Genomic DNA, 21,648 nt, shown 5'->3' on the forward strand with positions numbered 1-21,648 from the left:
ACTCTCCTGCTGGTAATAGCTCACCTTAAGTGATCGCTCTGGTTACAGTGTGTATGGTAACACCCATTGTTTCATGTTCTCTATGGATATAAATCTCCCCACTGTATTTTCCACTGAATGCATCCGATGAAGTGAGCTGTAGCTCACGAAAGCTGATGCTCAAATAAATTTGTTAGTCTCTAAGGTGCCACAAGTCCTCCTTTTCTTTCTGCCATCTAGTGTCCGTACAAGGCTATTGCAGGTGACACATTGCATCCCACTGTTTGCAGTCAACACAAACTTTTGGCATGGGCAGCATGAAAAACCAGCTCTTGTTGCCCATGAGGAAATGCACCCCTGATAGACTGTGGGGTGCCACCCTGCCCTGGTGCTAACTGCAGTCAAAGTGGTAAATTTGACTGCACTGCAGTGATGGGAATAAGATTGCTGACCGTTTCATCCAGAAAGCTACAGTGAGACTTACTGTCTTTAAACTGGGGCGTTAGTGAAGACAGCTTTTAGGTGAAGACAATGATCTCAATACACTGTAATTCTTGATAGTGGAATTATGTAGTCATAACAATTGAATCATTATTAAAATAGTAAAGATACCAATGATAGACACATTCAATAGCTAGAATGTGAAAGAAGTGTATAAATATGCTAAAAATAGCTTCCTCTCTAAACTGGCAGAGTGCCCCCTCCCCCCTCCCAAACACACACCCCTCTTCGAAAGCACCCACCGGCAAAAACAAAAAGGCAGCGCCTATGATCACAATTCCCAAAAACACTGATTAAAACCTTGTTTAAAACCCGTTATAAGCAAAACGTAATGGTGACATAACGCTTTAGCATGGGGGCCCCTTGCATAAACCGTTAGCATGTCCTTGCTAAATACTAGCTTACAGTTCCAGAGGAATGAATAGTCTTGTCTTATAGATAACTTATTATCACAGAATTGCATATCTACCAATGATGTGGCATGTTCAAGATGTACCAAAGACATGTGGAGAACTAAAAGCAATCATTTTGTAAAAGAGCAGCTTCACGTGTCTTAATATGTATCTTTGTACATCACAACAGTAGTTGTTCAACTCAATTGTGTATAGAATACTTGATAGGAGTTAACTGTATGCTAATAAGAAATAAAATTATTTTTCTGAAATTCAACTCTCCCTTTCCCATAACACAGTCTCCAACGTAACTTGGACTTTTCTCATACGAGCACCTTCAGTTTCCCATACTCCTCTACACTTAAGCTAACTTGGGCCTCAAACCTAACTTCTACTTGTGTCTTAACCTAAACCACCCTATAGTCTACACCACAATGATCCTGGACAGAACCACAGGGACAAACCTTTCTGAAACCAGGACTGTGTGACTTAAAACCAGACTAGTCGCTTGCCTACTTACATTTGAGCTCACAACTAGGGTAGACTTGTAGGCCCCGTTATCCCAACAGGTCTCTCTTGATTGAGCTGTTTCACGTTGCATATGAATAGGGGTGTGGAGGAAGAGTGAGAATGACTCCATGGTTCTCACTGAAGATGTGGGAAGTCCCCATTCTTCATCAACCAGAGGGGAGAATTGAACTGGGGTTTTCCACAGGCCAGGGGAGGATCCTACCCACTTGGCTATGGGTTATAAAAGACCCATCCTTGCCTGCCTCACACCTAACTCCTGAGATAGGTGCCTCCCATGAAGCCCAGATTTTAGGCACCTAATTCCCTGAGGGGATGTCTACACTACAGTGTAAGCCCAGGGTTGGAACTCAAACTCAAGCCTCACCCTCTCTTCTGTCTACACGCAAATCATGCTAACCCGTGGCTCGGTCCTAGGCTCCTAGGACTCCAAGAGGGTGGAGGATCTGAGCCTTAGTCAAGCCAGGAACCCAGCCAGGTTTCAAGCCCTATTGCTTTGCAGTGTAGACACAGCCCCACCAGACTCCTGCTCTGCGAGTCCATCAAAAGTATTCCACAATCCGCGGGCTGACTTTCTTTTTCCTCTGGACAGTGAAGTTTGGTGGACAGTCAGGGTCTCCCACACTGCACCATGAGCAAAGGGCTGGAATAGCCACATTTTGGGAGGGCGGTAGGAAGTCTGGGATACGGGTGGTTGGACTCGGGCCCATGGAATGCGGTGTAGATGCTCAAGCCGTAGGTTAACAAACCCCGGTCTGCTAACTCGAGTTCTACTAACCCTGGGCTTACACTGCAGGGTAGACAGACCCCTGCCCGCCCAACATGCTGGCTTTTGTGGAGCCCATTCTCAGGGGCCCGTCTCTCCCTTTTCATTATATAGGGAGTGTAGGCGCTGGCCGAAAGTTAGACACTGCAATGCCTACGTTTTCATCCTGATTGGGGATGGGAACATTTTTCAAAATGTCCAACGTTTTCACGGGCCAGGAATGCCACCCCAACCTAGTCCTGAGTACTTTTGAAAAGCCGGCTACTTCATTTAGGCCCCTTAATGGGAGCTGAGCTCTTTGGAAAACCTGGTGCTTTGCACCTCCGACTCTGAAATGCTTCAAAGATGAAGGCGCCAGGGCTTGTAAAGCAAATACAAACACAGTCCCCTTCCAGATTTTTCATTTTGATATTCATCTTGGTCGACACCACGCTGCCCACAGGTGCTGACTTTTGGTTTTGCCGGTGGGTGTCCCATCTCTGCCCCGCCCCCTCCCCCCAATGCTCCGCCCCCTCTCCACCTCTTCCTGCCCCCTCCCCCAAGAGCGCCTGCCCTGAGTGCCTCCCGCCTGCTCCTCTCTGCCCCCTCCCCAGAGGCCACCCTACCCGCTCGCCCGCTGCTTGCTCCTTTCTGCCCCCTCCTGCCTTAAGGGTGGGTGATGAGGGGAGGGGGTGGAGAGGACTGAGTGGCGGGAGCTGCCAAACAGCTGCTGGGTGGGGCCGCAGAACAGCTGATCGGTTGAGCCGCGGAACAGCTGATCAGCAGGTGGGGCCTCCTAACAGCTGGTCTGAGGCCAGCTGCGGGCCAGCGGCGGAACCACTGTTGCCAGTGGGTGCTGAGCACCCTGTATTTTTTTCCCTTTGGGTGCTTGAGCCCCAGAGCACCCACAGAGTCAGCACCTATGACACTGCCACTAAGTTTTCAGCTTTTGTTCTGCTTCCACAGAAGCTGTTGGCTGGAGGTTCGGCCTGGGTGCATTTGGGGGTTGTAGTGTACCAGAATTGGGGCAGGATCTCCCTAAGTAGTTTGAGCTCCCTTCGGGGCCATTCCTCTCCTCGGGGGTGGGGAGGAGGGGGGCAGAAGCCACCCGACCCAACCAATCAGCAGTGGGTGTATGTAGCCAGGCCTTGTATCTCTCTAATAAGATTCCAGGGTGCTTGTCCAGTCTAGCTGTGCTGTGGTCACATGTCAGATTGCAGTGTAGACGTTCCTTTATGACAGTACTTTAAACAACGAGATTTATTGTTGTAGAACATTGTTGCTGGAGGGTGTTTATGCCTGCCATCAAGTGGGTCTTTGATTTACAGGCAACCACAAACCTGGTTAAAGCCCAAGCTATGCACCCTTCTTTCAGGCTAAAAGGAAGGAGCAATTAAATGCCCCTGTGTGTAGTGATAGCTAGAACAATTGGAAGCTACCGCCCAAGGCACTGGGCCACAGAGGTGAGACACTTGGTCTGAGGGATTTCCCTGATTACAAAAGCAGGAGTGTGGGGACCAATTGATTGTGTTTCTGTGAGAGAGAGGCAGAAAGCCAGAAGACAGCCAGAGAAGCCGTTGTGAACATGGCCCTGGAAGGAAGCCTGGACAGAGATCTTCCGGCATACAGGACTGGCAGGCGAGGCAGACGTGGATTTCTGAGCAAGAAAGCTGCCTGTTCTTTGTTCCTACTGTATTTGGGGAAACAAGACCCTTGTGTTTATCATCTATAAACAAACAAGGAAACACCTGACCAGCTGTGAAGTTCTGGGGAGTTTCCAGACCAGTAAGGGGATCTGTCACTGCCTGAGCTGTAAGCCTTTGTGCCATGGGACTCTGCTGCAGATCTCCAACACCAGTAGCCAGCCCACAAGCCAAGGTCTCCCCCTGGCTCTCACCAGCCCTGTTAATCTTTGTAGGGGGACAACAGTGCTGAGTCTCCCCAAATCCGTCCTCCCTGAGGTCTTACTTACCAGACATTCAGACTGTTCCTCTACTGTTTGTCACTTCTGAAGATGTGAAACTAGTCCCCCAGCCACGAGCTTACTTTGGCGCACCCAGGCCGCACCGTTTTCCCCTCAGAGATCCGCTTGGGATGAAAATAAACACAACATTTATTGAATAGAGAACTCCCAGATTCAGAGACAGGAAAGCAACCACATACAGGTGACATAGAACATAAACTAAAAGCTGCAGCCTCAGGCATGACACTTTCCTATTATATGAAATCCCATTTCTCGTGATATCTATGGCCTGAAATGAGTTTCCCAGCTTACCCCGAAAGGATTCAGCATTCACGGGCGCCCTCCCATCTCGAGACTGTCCCTCAAGCTCTGGATCCAAACCATCCATCCAAAGGCTGTTTTAAAAAGTCTTAGGGTTTGGGTTTTTTTTTTATTATCTCTACCCACGGTGATGCCTGGTTAATCAAAATGGAGAAACTCTCTCCTGACTCGGTGCGCTTTGCAATTTCGAGGTTTTCTCCCATGGTTTCTGTTTGGTCTAATGGCCCACCATTGTCTTACCCTGGGACTGGGTGATGGAGAGAAACTCAAAACCGCTTTTGTGTAAACGACAGGTTTGGGAAGTACCTGTGTCTGCTTGCCCCAGTGAGCAGCAAAGCTCACAGATTCTGAGCCCAATTTTCTATATGCACGAAGACATAGATTCATAGCCCCAACATAGCTCATACAGACCATCAAATGCAGAGCATGACAAGCTTTCATATAGGACTTCACCCCATATAGTTTTATAGTATTACACAGGCAACCAGTTAAACTGCTCCTCGGGGGGGTTAAACCTGCTGTCCTCCCCTTGGGACGTCTACACCCTGATGGTCACTCTCACATCGTCAATTTCTCCTCTGAATGGCAAGATCCTGGCAAAGCCCAAATATTGGCTCTCTGCTCGGGCCTGCGGGGTGGCAATATAATAACAGAGCTTGGCTGTGTTCCTACTCCCTGTGATCAAAAAAGAGAGGCTGAGCTTGAAGATGATCCTTAATCTAATTATTATAATTACTACCAAAAACATGGCAGCACCCAGGGGAGATGTCGTACAAGCATATAGTAACATGCTGGGCCATGTGCCAAATAGCTCAGCATAAAACCAGAGCTAGGATCTGTCTGGCTATGAGCGATAGACAGAGGGGAGCCTAGTGGCTGGAGAACTGTGCCAGAAGATCCAGTTTCTATTCCCAGGTCTGCCCTGTGGGTGATGTTGGCCACTCCCCCCTCGCCCCTGTGCTCCAGCTTTCTTATCTGTAAAATGGGAATAATGACACTGACCTCTGGTGTGAAGCACTTTGAGATCTACAGATGAAAATCTCCAGATAAGAGCTTGCCCCGGCATGACCTCAATGCCCCTACGCAAAGCAAAAAACAACAACAACGAGGAGTCTGGTGGCAAGTTAAAGACTAGCAGATTTATTTGGGCATAAGCTTTCATGAAGCAAGATGTTAACATGACCCTGAGAATGCCTCAAAGCCAACTGGGGTCCCGGTTGTAGATCAGCAGTTCCTCACAGGCCTGACAAACTCCTCACTGCACGTAACACCCCACTTTCACGGTCTTTATCCATGAATGGTGTCGTATGAGGCGTCAGATGAAAGCCAGTGATGCCCAGGTCGTTCATGTCCTTGTTCAATGCGTGTACTGACCCTCTACAAGGAGTTATGTGCATTCACTGAAAAATAGATTGTAATGTCTGTAACAACACAGAGGTGACAAGCTGGTTTTCTGCCAGACAAAGCTTTTCTATTCATCTAGCCCTCTCCCCAGTGTAAATTAAGCACCATGGGTTAATACAATAGAAGCCCCATCTGCATACAGAACCGACAGGAGGATGTGAAATCAACAGAGAAGAGCCCCCCCACCTACCCCAGCCTCGATGGCATGAAGACATGAATATTCTGCCGTGGGAGAGCACAACTGGCTCTGTGTAGAGACACACCATGGGTGGCTGTGACAATGCCCACACTTCAATGAATTCATCTGGCCCCAAGGTCTATTTCACCCAGCCACTGCCCCCCAGTGTCACCCCCCCGGCCCATATTCCAACCCTCCAAATGGTGGAGCAGCCACAAAGTGTCCCCCATTATTAAAACAACAATAACCTGCTTCCTCTCTCACCCCCACAACAACATATTCATGCCTTCAAAATTACCCCAGGGCCAGGGACAGGCAAGTAGGGTTCACTGAGAACAATCAGCTTTGGCAACCCCAGTGGCCCCGTGGGGAAGAACGCAGAACGCCCAGCTCTGGGATGCTAGTGGTGAGGTGTATGTCAGCAACACCCCCAACTTAACAACTGTGCCAGGATGCAGCTGCTGGATGCTCTCCAAATGACCTTCCTAGACCAAGGAAGTGATCTACAGTAGATGCCTTCCCAGGCTGAGCTAATCTACTGGCATGTACAGAGATACCACAGTGATGGGCAACATAGAAATCCTAGCTAGCTAGCTAGATGGATGGGTATATGGGGATAGACAGACAGACAGACAGATGGTCAGATAGATGGATAGATAGACACAGGGGTGTAAGGGGAAAGATGGATGGATAGAGGGGTGTGTATGGAAATAGACAGATAAATATATAGGTGTTTTGGGGGATGGATGGATAGAGAGGGGTGTGTATTTAAATGGATGGAAGTAGAGGGATGTGTATGGAGTTAGATATGTAGGATGGATGGATGGATGGAAAGGGGTGTGTATGGGTTTAGATGTGTAGATGTGTGGATGGATACAGGGGTGTGTATGTGGATGGATGGAGGGGTTGAGCAGAGGGATGGATGGATGGATCGAGGGGTATGTATTTGGATGTATATATGTATGTATGGATGGATAAAGGGTTGTGTATTTGGATGGATGGATGGATGGATGGATGGATGGATAGGGGTTGGGTGGAAGGATGGATGGATGGATGGGTGGGTGGATGGATAAAGGCTTGTGTATTTGGATGGATAGATGGATGGATGGAGGAGTTGGGTGGAGGGATGGAGGGATGGATAGAGGGGTGTATATTTGGATGGCTGGATAAAGGGATGGATGGATAGAGGGGTTGGGTGGAGGGATGGAGGTGTTGGATGGATGGATGGAAGGATGGACAGAAGGGTTGGGTGGAGAGATGGATGGACGGAAAGAAAGTTGTGTATTCATTGTATCTACTAACAACGTGACCTCCCTAGCTAGCTACACACATGTTGTTCCTCTGCCTGGTTTCCAGCAGCGTCTTCAGCACAGAACACCATGAGCACCAGAGGGCTCACAGACTATCTAGACAGTGGTTCTCAGCTAGGAGTACACGTACCTCCTGGGGCATGCAGAGGTCTTCCAGGGAGTACATCAACTCATCTAGCTATTTGCCTAGTTTTACAACAGGCTACATAAAAAGCACTGGCAAGTTAGTACAAACTAAAATTTCATACAGCCAATGACTTGTTTATACTGCTCTGTATACGACACACTGAAATGTAAATACAATATATATATTCCGATTGATTTGTTTGCTAATGATACGTTAAAAATGAGAAAGTCAGTCATTTATCAAAAAGAAAAGGAGTACTTGTGGCACCTTAGAGACTAACCAATTTATTTGAGCATAAGCTTTTGTGAGCTACAGCTCACTTCATCAGATGCATATCGTGGAAACTGCAGCAGACTTTATATATACACAGAGAATATGAAACAATACCTCCTCCCACCCCACTGTCCTGCTGGTAATAGCTTATCTAAAGTGATCATCAGGTGGGCCATTTCCAGCACAAATCCAGGTTTTCTCACCCTCCACCCCCCCACACAAATTCACTCTCCTGCTGGTGATAGCCCATCCAAAGTGACAACTCTTTACACAATGTGCATGACAATCAAGTTGGGCTATTTCCTGCACAAATCCAGGTTTTCTCACATCCCCCCCACCCCCATACACACACAAACTCACTCTCCTGCTGGTAATAGCTCATCCAAACTGACCACTCTTCAAGTTTAAATCCAAGTTAAACCAGAACATCTGGGGGGGGGGGGGGTAGGAAAAAACAAGAGGAAACAGGCTACCTTGCATAATGACTTAGCCACTCCCAGTCTCTATTTAAGCCTAAATGAATAGTATCCAATTTGCAAATGAATTCCAATTCAGCAGTTTCTCGCTGGAGTCTGGATTTGAAGTTTTTTTGTTTTAAGATAGCGACCTTCATGTCTGTGATTGCGTGACCAGAGAGATTGAAGTGTTCTCCGACTGGTTTATGAATGTTATAATTCTTGACATCTGATTTGTGTCCATTTATTCTTTTACGTAGAGACTGTCCAGTTTGACCAATGTACATGGCAGAGGGGCATTGCTGGCACATGATGGCATATATCACATTGGTGGATGTGCAGGTGAACGAGCCTCTGATAGTGTGGCTGATGTTATTAGGCCCTGTGATGGTGTCCCCTGAATAGATATGTGGGCACAATTGGCAACGGGCTTTGTTGCAAGGATAAGTTCCTGGGTTAGTGGTTCTGTTGTGTGGTATGTGGTTGTTGGTGAGTATTTGCTTCAGGTTGCGGGGCTGTCTGTAGGCAAGGACTGGCCTGTCTCCCAAGATTTGTGAGAGTGTTGGGTCATCCTTTAGGATAGGTTGTAGATCCTTAATAATGCGTTGGAGGGGTTTTAGTTGGGGGCTGAAGGTGACGGCTAGTGGCGTTCTGTTATTTTCTTTGTTAGGCCTGTCCTGTTCTACAACAAAGCCCGTTGCCAATTGTGCCCACATATCTATTCAGGGGACACCATCACAGGGCCTAATAACTGGACAGTCTCTACGTAAAAGAATAAATGGACACAAATCAGATGTCAAGAATTATAACATTCATAAACCAGTCGGAGAACACTTCAATCTCTCTGGTCACGCAATCACAGACATGAAGGTCGCTATCTTAAAACAAAAAAACTTCAAATCCAGACTCCAGCGAGAAACTGCTGAATTGGAATTCATTTGCAAATTGGATACTATTCATTTAGGCTTAAATAGAGACTGGGAGTGGCTAAGTCATTATGCAAGGTAGCCTGTTTCCTCTTGTTTTTTCCTACCCCCCCCCCCCCCAGATGTTCTGGTTTAACTTGGATTTAAACTTGAAGAGTGGTCAGTTTGGATGAGCTATTACCAGCAGGAGAGTGAGTTTGTGTGTGTATGGGGGTGGGGGGGATGTGAGAAAACCTGGATTTGTGCAGGAAATAGCCCAACTTGATTGTCATGCACATTGTGTAAAGAGTTGTCACTTTGGATGGGCTATCACCAGCAGGAGAGTGAATTTGTGTGGGGGGGTGGAGGGTGAGAAAACCTGGATTTGTGCTGGAAATGGCCCACCTGATGATCACTTTAGATAAGCTATTACCAGCAGGACAGTGGGGTGGGAGGAGGTATTGTTTCATATTCTCTGTGTATATATAAAGTCTGCTGCAGTTTCCACGATATGCATCTGATGAAGTGAGCTGTAGCTCACGAAAGCTTATGCTCAAATAAATTGGTTAGTCTCTAAGGTGCCACAAGTACTCCTTTTCTTTTTGCGAATACAGACTAACACAGCTGTTACTCTGAAACCAGTCATTTATCAGTACTAGTGTGGCTGTGACACTTTTGTATTTTTATGTCTGATTTTGTAAGCATGTTGCTTTTAAGGGAGGTGAAACTTGGGGATATGCAAGACATACCAGCCTCCTGAAAGGGGTCCAGTAGTGGGGAAATGTTGAGAGCCACTGACTACCCCTTAGACACCGGAGAGCTAGCTGGACACTAGGAGGAGCACGTTAGCCTTGTTGCGTGGGAGTTCAGGAAGATTCAGCCAGAATTCCCTCCCAGGAAGTCCATGCCACCCCCAACCTCCCTTTTTGGTGGTGTAGCAGCTGCCTTACTGCTCCATGCCCAGCCAGTGCAGAAAGGGCAAAAGTCTGCCGGAGAATGTGTATGTCAAAGCAGAGGGAGTGTGTTGCATGTAAGAGAGAGAGAGAATCTTCAGGAAACTGCGTGAGACAAAAAAGAGGCAGAGAGAGAACAGTAGCAAGATAATGTGGTGGACTGCCAGAGAAAGAGAGAGTTTGCAAGATTGTGTGTGAGTGTCTGTGCAAAAGAGAACTTGGAGGGGATTCTGTATGTGTGTGTATGAGAGAGAGAGAGAGAATGTGCAGGACATTTCGTGTGTGTGTGAGTCACTGCAAGAGAGAGAATGTACAGGATGTGTGTGTGTGGCCGTGCAAAGGAGAATTTGCAGGAGGTTTTGTGTGTGTGTGTGTGTGTATCTGCTGTGCAAAGGAGAATTTGCAGGTGGTCGTGTGTGTCTGTGCAAAGGAGAATTGCAGGAGGTTGTGTGTGTGTGTGCAAAGGAGACACACACATTTGCAGAAGGTTGTATATTTGGGGGCGGGGGGGGGGAGAGAAGGGGGTGAAATTGAGCTTGAGACTTTCCAAACTACCAATTCCTATTTGAATTTGTGAGGACCGCGTATCCTCATTCACTAGACGGCTAGGAAAAAACTCTCCCCTCTGCGGCAGCCTAGATAGCCCTTGCTGGTGGGAGAGCGCCCCACAAGGTGCCCCTCGGCCCGACACCAGCTCTGGAATGTCCCATCCCACTCAGCCTGACCTGGGTGCAAGGAGCAGTCAGTGGGAGGGACTTTGGTAGCTCTCCCGCCCCGCCCGCTGTGAATAACGCCAGGCCTTGACTCCCAGCCAGGCCTTCCTGGAATCAGCCTCATGTGAAGGGGGGGAGGGGAAAGCTGGCAACTCCCAGCACTTTGTCAGTTTTATGCACACGCACAGCAGAGCTTCTGGGAGGTTGCGGTGGAGCCCTGGGTCCCAGAGGCCAGCCGAGCCATGCTTGCTCTGTGCACAGCCCTAGCCGGGCTGCTGCTCCTGCTGCCCCTGCTGGGGAACCTGCTTTTCCCCTACTGGTGGCAGGACCTGGCCACATCGCTGTCCATCGTCCACAAGGGATACAGATGTCTGCGTCGGCTCCAATGCCGCCCTCCCCTCACCCTGCTCGATACCTTCTTGGAGAAGGTGCAGAGCCACCCGGAGAAAGCCCTGCTGCTTTTCGGGGAGCAGGTCTACACCTACCGGGACATAGAGCGGCGCAGCAGCCAGGCGGCTCGGGTCCTGCGGGACGGCGTGGGGCTGCGGGAAGGGGACTCGGTGGCCGTCTTCCTGCTGAACATCCCTGCCTACCTCTGGGTTTGGCTGGGGCTGGCGAAGATCGGCTGTGCCATGGCGTGCCTGAACACCAACATACGCGCCAACTCCCTGCTGCATTCGCTCGGCGCCTGCGGGGCCACGGTGCTGCTGACTACCCCAGGTGAGTGGGGAGGCTGCTACCACCTTGGGTCACGTCTCCTGGTGAGCTGGGACAAGCTGCATCCCAGGGATGCACTCCACAGTGAGCTCCATCGCAGTGCAAGGTGTTCCTGCAGCAAGGGGGCAGGGGACCGCCCATGCTGGTTGGGTCTCTGATCCACCCCAGGGGCAGAGGCATGCGACCTCCACCGGCTTAGGGGCAATTCACAACTTCACTGCCTTAGGGGGGTCTGACCTCTCATCTCAGCTGGGTGAAGTGGTTAGAGCCCAGTGCGCTAGAAACCAGGACACCTGGGTTCTATCTTGGCTCTGGAAGGGGAGTGGGGCAGGGGTGAAAGTAACTTAAGGGACTTACCAGTATGCAGGGCTGCTTTGGTCCTAAACAGGGCGGGGGGCTCAACTGGGTGGGACCTTGGGCAGAAGGGGTGGGGATGGGGGCAGACTTCCCCAGCCAGCCTGCCCTTCATCCAGGCCCGGTGGTGATTTAAAGGGCTCGGGCCACTGCCAGGAGCCCCAGCCCCTTTAAATTGCCGGGCCCCTGGGTAGCTGCCCCTTTTGCCCCCCCCCCCCGCATCAGCGGCCCTGCCGATATGGTTGGCTGTGTACCAGCTCTTACTGGTATGTCATACCATACCAGCTTACTTTCACCTCTGGGGTAGGCTGCAGTGATTACAGCAGGGGGGTTGGGAGCCAGGACTCTTGGGTTTTGTCCCCAGCTCTGGGAGGGGAGAGGGATCTAGTGGTTAGAGCAGAGTGGGGCTGGGAGCCAGGATTCCTGGATTGTTCGCACAGCGGTCAACGACTGCAGAGTGAGGGTGGTGAGCGGGGCCCGGCTGCACACAGGGCATTTGTCCTGCCAGCTGAGGGAGCGGGAGGCACTCACTGTGGGTGTGCCTGGATCACAGCTGCATGGCGTGGGTACCAGCACTTTGGAGCCACTGTGGCCACTGTGCTCCGTGGGAAACCTGGCATGGATTTGGGGGCAGCCCTCCTCTGCCTCCTGCTCTAAACTGCTAGACCCCCAGAGCCAGGGATAGAGCCCAGGAGTCCTGGCTCCCAGCCCCGCTGCTCTAACCACTAGCCCCCACTCCCCCCCCCCCCGAGCCAGGGATAGAACCCAGGAGTCCTGGCTCCCAGCCCCCCTGCTCTAACCACTAGCCCCCACTCCCCCCCCGAGCCAGGGATAGAACCCAGGAGTCCTGGCTCCCAGCCCCCCTGCTCTAACCACTAGCCCCCACTCCCCCCCAGAGCTAGGGATAGAACCCAGGAGTCCTGGCTCCCAGCCCCCCTGCTCTAACCACTAGCCCCCACTCCCCTCCCAGAGCCAGGGATAGAATCCAGGAGTCCTGGCTCCCAGCCCCCCTGCTCTAACCACTAGCCCCCACTCCCCTCCCAGAGCCAGGGATAGAATCCAGAAGTCCTGGCTCCCAGCATCCCCCACTGCTCTAGGTCAGTGCCAGGTCCCCAGTTGCAGTCTCTCTCCATACGGTAATTTTCTCAGGACTGTGACCATTCTCGCGAATCCCCCGTCCCAGCTTGCCAGCCAAGGAGTTAAGTTGCACGTTTATTCAGTTTCTAGGGGATAGTGCAGAGAGATTATGCCCAGACTGAGTCAAGGCAAAGGCTCAGGCAACCAGGGTTAAGAGGACAAGGAAAAGGTTTGGCAGTTCAAAGCACTTGCCGCGGTGCTTTTGTGTGTGCGCACACACGTGTTTGTGTGTGGCTGTTTGCAGCGGGGTGTGCAGGCAGGGGTTTGGGAGCATGTGTGCGTGTGGTTTGTTTGTGTGGCTGTTCCCTGCATGTGTGTTTGGGCAGGGGTGTGTGCACATTTGTCTGGGAGCATGTGCATGGAAGCATGGATGTGTATCTTTGTGTGTTTGTGTGCTGGTCTAGGTGTGCGTTTGTGTGTGTGTGCGTTTGTGTGTGGGTATTTATGTACATGTGTGCTGGTCTAGAGGTGCGTGTTAGTGTGTGTTTGCATGTGTGTGTGCATGCATTTGTGTGTGTGTGTGGTTGTTTATGTGCATGCGCGCTGGTTTAGGTGTACGTGTTTAGTGTGTGTTTGTGTATGTGTGCACGAGTGCATTTGTGTGTGCGTTTGTGGGGATTTATATGCATGTGTGCTGGTCTAGAGGTGTGTGCTGGTGTTTGTGTATGTGCGTGTGTGCATGCATTTGTGTGTGTTCTTTTTTAATGCCTGTGTGTGCCTGATGGGTGATATTTGGCCAGTCCCGTCCAGTCTCTGTTTCTACAGATGAAAAATGATTCACCAGGGATTCCTATTATTGTTCTGTGGGTGTGTATGGATGCATCTATTTGTTTTGTGTATGTGTGAGAAAGTAAGTGTGCGTTTGTGTGCGTCATTGGGTGCCTGTGTGTGTTTGAATGTGTGTGTTCTTCTGTGTGTGTGTAGGCATTGGTGTGTGTGCATTTGTTCATGGGTGTGTGCACCTGAATGTTTTTGTGGGTCTCTCTGCAAGTGCACCTGCATGGGTATGTATTTGTGTGTATGCCTGTGTGTGTCTATTGTTGTGTGTCTCTGTCTACATGTGTTTTTGTGCATGCATGTGTATACATTAGTTTGTGTGTCTGTATTTGTGTGTGTCTCTTGCATGTGTATTTGTGTGCACCCGTGTATATATCTGTGTGTGTGTCTGTGTGTGCGTGTGTTTGGTGGGGACTATCTAGCTCAGGGGTTCTCAGACTTTTGTACTGGTGACCCCTCTCACACAGCAAGCCTCTGAGTGCGACCCTCCCTTATACATTAAAAACACTTTTTTATATATTTAACACCATTATAAATGCTGGAGGCAAAGCAGGGTTTGGGGTGGAGGCTGACAGCTCGCGACTTCCCCATGTAATAACTTTGTTAACCCCGAGGGGTCCCGACCCCCAGTTTGAGAACCCCTGATCTAGCTCATGCTAAAGTCCCCTCGGAGTATAATGCCTCTCTTAGAGTTCGAGGACAGAGGTTATGATGACAGCCACACCCCAGCATACACATACATGCCCACCTTTGGCACCTAATAGAGGCAATAAAACTCCACAGCTATTAAGACTAATCCCAGGCTACCGGGAGGGCATTGACAGGGGGAAACTGAGGCACAAAGTGGGTCAGCGACCTGCCCAAGGCTGCACAGCCATTAAATCCTGCCTCTCCTGGCTCCAGTTGCTTGTCCTAATTGGGCCCTGTAGCCTTGAACGCTTTTAACCATGCTCACGTGCGATGGCTGTTTTATAAATTCATGGGTTCCAGCCAGAAGGGACCATTGTAATTATCTGGTTTTAGCTCTGTATAACACAGGTCCAAGAACACAGGCCTAGAACTCCCCTGATCTAATCCCTGCGTGAACTAGAGCGTATCTTTTAAAAAAAATCCAATCCTGATTTAAAAACTGCCAGTGACGGAGCATTTCCCACCTACTCTTGGTAAGTTACTCCAATTCTTAATCACCCTCACTGGTAAAGGTGCAGAAGCCTTCTTTCCAGTCTGATTTTGTCTAGTTTCAACTTTGCCCAAACATTTCTGCTCTACTCCTCGCTGATTAGGCCTCAACTAGAGTATTGTGTCCCGTTTTGGGCACCACGTTTCAGGGCAGATGTGGACAAATTGGAGAAAGTCCAGAGAAGAGCAACAAAAAAATTATTGGTTTCAGAGTAGCAGCCGTGTTAGTCTGTATTCGCAAAAAGAAAAGGAGTACTTGTGGCACCTTAGAGACTAACCAATTTATTTGAGCATAAGCTTGTGTGCATCCGATGAAGTGAGCTGTAGCTCACGAAAGCTTATGCTCAAATAAATTGGTTAGTCTCTAAGGTGCCACAAGTACTCCTTTTCTTTTTGCAAAAAAATTATTAAAGATCTAGAAAACATGACTTATGAGGGAAGATTGAAAAAACAGGGTTTGTTTAGTCTAGAGAAGAGGGGACATGATAACAGATTTCAATTACATAAAAGACAGTTAAAAAGAAGAGGGTGAAAAATTGTTCTCGTTAACCTCTGAGGATAGGACAGGAAGCAATGGGCTTAAAATGCAGCAAGGATGGTTTAGGTTGGACATTAGGAAAAACTTCCTGTCAGGGTGGTTAAGCACAGGAATAAATTGCCCAGGAAGGTTGTGGAATCTTTGTCACTGGAGGTTTTTAAAAGCAGGTTGGACAAACACCTGTCAGGGATGATCTAGTTATTACTTAGGCCTGCCTTGAGTGCAGGGGACTGGACTAGATGACCTCTTGAGGTCCTTTCCAGTCCTACATTTCTATGACTCTGTGACTGCAGGAATTTGTTTTGCTTTCATCAAATTGCTTCTTTTTTTGGGGGGGGGGAGGGAGGAGGCGGGGGGGGGAAGCATTCTGAAAAAGATTGAGACATACAATTAAAAGGAAAGGAAGTTTTTAGATGAAAAAGTCATTTCCAGCCCAACAAATTGCAATGTTTTGTTTGGAAAAGGTTCAAACAAACTGTTTGGAGCGTTTGGTTGGAAACGACTTTTTGCTTCCAAATTGTCTTTCCTTTTCATTTTGTTTATTGAAAGCCTAAAAGCGCTTCAGATTGAGACTAAACCTTTCATCCCATTTGAAACAATTTTTGCCTCTGCTTTCGTGTCATCTGAAACTTTGAAAACTTTTGGCTTTGGGCTGATCCCAAATGATTTTCTTTCTCCCTTCAACTTTCGAAAATTGCCAAAGAACCCAAAAAATTGGTTATTCGCCCAGCTGTTGTTAAGGTGTTGGGCTGGGACCTGGAAAACTCCTGTCTGGTTCCTAGCTATTGCTCAGATTCTGGAGAGGGGCAAAATTTCACAAAGGACCCAGAGCCTCAAAGGTTGAAACTGACAGGAGTTAGGTGTCTGAAATATCTTTGGGGATCTGAGCTTTGGCATCTCAGCAAGGGTGTTTTTTCTCATATGCATCCAGCAGAGCTCCCAGTTGTGAGACTCATGAGCAGATTTTTACACTAGTCCCACCATTGAAAATTTGGCCTCTTATCTTTAAGGCCTAAATTACAATTGTTATGGTAGCAGGTAGAGGGTCTCGTCAGATCAGGGTCTTGTTGGGTTATGTGGCCTAGTGGCCTGAACTCTGATCTGGGATCTGGGGTCTACACTGGCTTGGTGGTTGGCCCTGGGCTTCCACACCCTGTGCCTCAGTTTCCCAAAGTGTGGAATGGGAATAAAGATATCTTTGTGAAGTGCTTTGAGACTGCTTGGTGAACGGACCTAGATAGTATATTTTATTGTGCTGGGCACTGCACGGGTACATAATTAGAGGCAGCTCCTGTCTGAAAGAGCTCCTAGTCTAGAGAGACAAAGGGCAGAAGGGGAAACAGCTCATCCACATTTGTCCAGCTTCATGCAGCAGGTCCAGGGCAAAGTTGAGGGATAGAACCCAGGTGTCCTGACCCCTCTTCCCCCTGGCTGGTGCAGTGTGCTGTTCATAGATGGGAGGGGAGCTGTTCTGGAAATTCTGGCCTTGATCTTGTAGCATGCCTCAGTTTCCCTGCTGCAAAACAGCAATGAAAAGCCATTTCCCTGCCTCATGGGTGGGCTCCAAGTACCAAGCTAAACAGGTGCGCTCTCCACTCAGCATGCTGGGATCCTGCTTGCAGAGACAGGGAGGTGGCCACAGGATGCCTGAAGTTGGTCAGAATTCCAGCACATGGCCAAGGCAGCATAAAATGGGATTTGCTGTCAAACTCCAGGGCCAGTGGATGGATAGCTTTAAATTCCTATTGGATTTGGTGAAAGCCTCATTGCAGTGAAACTGCTGCTGAACCTCCAGCCTGGTTTACAACCCCCTTGGCCTGAAAGAGCCACTAGATCGACCCTGACCTCTTACACAACACGGGGCCAGAGAATAATCCAGCACTTTCCAAGTAACTCTCACCCCAGGCTCTCCTAACCTTGGTGGAATACAATTAATCATATACCCAGGCAAGCTGTAAGTCTGTTCCCATGCGTTTTTAATCCTTGGCTCTCTGGCACCAGCAATGAGGGTTCAAATCTCCCCGTGATCTGTAGGTCCCCGATAGCTATCTCTGCCCCATCTGAAGTCAATGGGAGACCTACAAGAGGCCCCGAGTGAATTAGTGCCATATAAATGCCTAAGGACAAGCTCTGTGAAAGGTTTCTTTGTGTGTTTGCAAGATCAGCAGGGAGAAAGGACGTCTAGTTAATCATCCTGAGGCTCAGATGAGACGTGGTGCTGATAAGGATCAGGATAATGGGACATCTATAAAAGAAGGATCATAAAGCGATAAGCAGACACCTCCTTCCCTAGCTACCAGGGGCTTAGGACACTCCCCTGCCGGAATCTTCCTGGTGTAGTTAGAATCAACAGTAAAAGGCAGAGGGCAAATCTAATGCTGGCTTTGATCTGGGAATTAGCCCCGTGCAATAGGGAAAAAGCTGCTTTTTCTTCCTCCCATGGTTGTTATCTCAGGAGCCCCCAGAGAGACTCCGGATGAGATCAAGCCTGCATGCATGGATTGCAAGGCCAGGCGGGACCATTGTGAGCCTCTAGTCTGGCCTCTTGTCTAGCACGGGCCAGAGGACGTCCCCACAGTACCCCTGGAGCAGATCTTTCAGAAAAACATCCCAGCTTGATTTAAAAATTGTCAGTGATGGAGACTCCACAGGGACAGTCCCCGCCCCAAACAGCTGACACTCTACATAAACAAGAGGTGGGAGGGGAAGATGAGGCCCAGAGAGGGAACATTGTTGTGTTCACAGCACAGACACTGAGAAGTTAGATAAAAGTATAAAATTCTTTTGCTGGAAGGCTTATCACGAACTGATCCTGCATGCAGCACCTGTAACCATTGGCTCAATAATTTAGAGCCATAATTTTCAACCCCGAGGGTCTCAATTTAGGCCTTTACATCTATCTGTAGATGCCTACACAGGGCCAGGGCCTCGGAGCCCTGGACTCTATCACAGTTCTAGCCCTGACTTGCTGTGTGGTTTGGGATGACTCATGTCCCTGCTCTGTGCCTCAGTTTCCCCATCAATAAAATGAGCTAGATCCCTAGGTGGTGTAAATCAGTGTCACTCCATTGGTGTGAATCGGCCCTGCTCCCTTGGAGTCAACGTGGTTGACTTGGTGTATTTTTCTGGTGCCCTTGTGTATGTGTCTGTGCCTGAGTTAGGTATAGATGTGTGTTGAACTTTGTATCTGTGTGTGTGTGACATGTCCCTGGACTGTGGAACCCCCGCACCCCCTTTAACTCTCCTGGCCAGGGTGTCTCCTACGCTGCTACGCTACTGAACAGCAAATCCCACCAGGCTCTGTTCACTCAGAGAGCAGCATGCAGACACACACCTAGCAAAGTTACATGAAAACGCGTCCAGCCACTCATCAACTGCACTTCAGGGAGCAAGTTCCCCCAGCCTTGCCCCCCAGAAATGTGTGTCTTACACTGCTCAAGACTTCCTTGATCAATGCAAGCTCATTCATTAGTTCGCTACTTCTTCAAAGGGTAGTGGACATGAGCAAATCCCCCAAACACTTTGAAAAACTCACTGGTTTAGATTCGACATCAGAAGAAGTGAATTAACTAGAGAAACAGGGATTTTAAGTTTTTAAGGGGCAGTGGCATAGAAGATTAGAACTGGTTACAAAAGAAAATAAAATAGCAAAACCACAACCTAAAGCCTAAACTTTACCAGGCTTATCATTCTAAAAGCAAGAGATTTCTCTCCCCCAAAACATCACAGCAGTCCATGCTAAGTGGAACGCCTTCCAGGTAGGTCCAGCCCCTACCAAAGTCTCAATGGGGAGCTCTTTGTTTTCCAGGCGATCTTGCTTCCCTGTGTAGAGATGGGGGAAGAGGCAGGCCACGGTGATGTCGCTGTCCCTCATTTATGCTTTTCTCCAGGGGCTGGAAAAATCCATGCAGTGTCATCCATGCGGTCTCATGGGGGACGTGAGCTGCTGACCATTTTCTTCATTATGAATTGCACTTTGTTGCTTGCGCCTTTTGTCTACTCAGGGGCACTAGAATGCAGGGGATGGGGGGCAGGGCCCCATCACTTTTTACGGGGCCGTAAGGGTGAGCGACGGGGTGGGGAGGGTTGGACAGGAGCTAACAGGGGCGGGGAGAGGGGTGGTGCAGGGGACAGGGCTCAGGGAGAAGAGGCAGTGCAGGAGCAGGTCTTGGGGGAGGAGGGGTGGGGCCTTGGGGGGAGGGGTGGGGTGCGGGTCGGGGCTCAGGGGGGGGAATGGGAAGTGTGAGGGTGAGGACTCAGGTAGAGGGGTGGTGTGGGGGGCAGGGCTCAGGGAGAAGGGACAGTGCAGGAGCAGGCCTTGGGGGGAGGGGTGGGGTGCGGGTGGGGGCTCGGGGTGGAATGGGAAGTGTGAGGGTGAGGCCTCAGGTAGGGGGTGGTGCGGGGGGCAGGGCTCAGGGAGAAGGAGCAGTGCAGGGGCAGGACTTGGCGGAGGAGGGCTGGTGTGGGGGGCAGGACTCAGGGAGATGGGGTGGCATGAGGGTGGAGACGGGGTTCAGGCGACGGTGGCTCCCCACTTTTAGGGAGCTTCCTCCATTCCTGATCAACATGAGCTTTGGCACGTACGGCCTCTGTGTTTGCCGTTTCTCTGTCCTCTCTGAGGGGCTGGCCCGTGGGCGTTTCTCACAGCTTCATGCCCAAGGATGACACACATGCCTTTCAACAGGATAATGAGGTTCATTCAGTTCAGGCTTTGCCCATGACACCTCACGAGGCATGCTGTGTACAAACCATCCCCTGGCCATCTCGCGGTGGTGAACACGGGGGTACGGGGGGAACATGGGGTACCGTGTGTCACAGTGCGCCTCTGCATGCGTGTGCTGTGTCCCGCGTTTGTGTGTGTATCTGTGTGCGCCTGCACTGGCGTGCACAGCTGTCTCTGTGTCTCCATACGCCTCTGGGTGCATGTGATGCAGTGATCCGCGTTCCTCAGGGGGGAAAAACGCCTTTCTCACCCCCTCTTCAGACCTCAAAGCCGCTATTGAGGACATTCTGCCCAGCCTGCAACAGAAAGGGCTCCGGGTTTTCTACCTGAGCGCTGAGTCCCCCACCACTGGCGTGGAGCCTCTCCAGGGCCAGATAGATGCCGCATCCGAGGAGCCGATCCCCGTCGCTTTCCGAGCCAATGTCACCAGCAAATCCACCGCACTCTACATTTACACCTCGGGCACCACAGGTGAGGAGGGGAGTTGTGATGGGAGTGCTGAGCAGCTGTACCTGGCTGTTAAGTAGGCTTGGAAAGATTGTTGTTATAAGGAGGAGTGTGATACCTTTGTTACCTTTATCCTCTGAGGATAGGACCAGAAGCAATGGGCTTAAATTGCAGCAAGGGAGGTTTAGGTTGGACATTAGGGAAATCTTCCTAACTGTCAGGATAGTTACACACTGGAATAAATTACCTACGGAGGTTGTGGTATCCGAATATCCATCGTTGGAGGTTTTTAAGGACAGGTTGGACAAACACCTCTCAGGGATGGTCTAGATAATACTTAGTCCTTCCTCAGCACAGGGGACTGGACTATGGAGGTCCCTTCCAATCAATCATTTGTATGATTAGATGTTTATTGGTAAATGTCGACAAATGTCAATTTCATCATACAGGCCCAAGCCCAGCAAACAATATTTCCACTGATAATTGTCAGATTGGCAAAGTATGAAAAATGCTGCTTGAAAATGCAGTCAAGTTTGATTTAAGGATATTTCCTTTGTGCATGTTGACATGTGATGCTGACAGTTTGTCTTTGAATGGTTATAAAGATTTAAAGTTTTTGAATCTTAGCATCTGTTGCCAATAAATAATTGTGGTCTGACCCGCCTTTTGTCTGACTGCCCATAGGTGCTGACTCTGTGGGTGCTCCTGGGCTCAAGCACCCATCTAAGAAAATAGGGGGTGCTCAGCACCCCCAGGGCTGGATTAATCTTTTGTGGGCCCCGGCGTGGGGCCCCGCCCACTGCTCCTCCTGCGCTCAGCGCCGAAGCCCCACCCCTGCTCGCCTTCTTCCCCCCGAGGCCCTGCCCACTGCTCTCAGAGTGGGGCGGAGAGGAGCACCCACTGGCAAAAACAAAAGTCAGCCCCTAATTTCCCACAACTGTGAAAATTTAAATCGATAAAAAAATAAATGAAGATGCTTAAAGTCATAATTTTTGTGCAACTGTGAAAATTTAAATCAATAAAAAAAAT

General features: G+C 49.6%; 1 protein-coding gene and 1 long non-coding RNA gene across 3 annotated transcripts in view; one reads left to right on the top strand and one right to left on the bottom strand.

The window, feature by feature from the left end:
- Positions 1-5,548: 5,548 nt before the first annotated feature.
- LOC311511715 lies at positions 5,549-11,364 on the bottom strand. The gene is made up of 2 exons (XR_014709319.1): positions 11,233-11,364; positions 5,549-5,829 (listed from the first exon to the last, which is right to left on the bottom strand). It is a non-coding gene; the product is annotated as an uncharacterized lncRNA (long non-coding RNA).
- SLC27A5 (solute carrier family 27 member 5) overlaps positions 10,822-21,648 on the top strand; it is a 33,229-nt gene continuing 22,402 nt past the window's right edge. Inside the window, exons 1-2 of one of the 2 annotated variants that reach the window (XM_084612523.1) lie at positions 10,822-11,467; positions 20,434-20,643. In XM_084612523.1, coding sequence (XP_084468649.1) covers positions 10,990-11,467; positions 20,434-20,643 — 688 coding nt within the window. In that variant the 5' untranslated portion in view covers positions 10,822-10,989. The remainder of the gene's footprint in view (positions 11,468-20,433; positions 20,644-21,648) is intronic. The other variant, XM_084612522.1, reaches the window with a different exon arrangement.

This window comes from Lepidochelys olivacea, assembly GCF_965140295.1.
Source record: "Lepidochelys olivacea isolate rLepOli2 genome assembly, chromosome: 23".
Lineage (NCBI taxonomy): Eukaryota > Metazoa > Chordata > Testudines > Cheloniidae > Lepidochelys > Lepidochelys olivacea.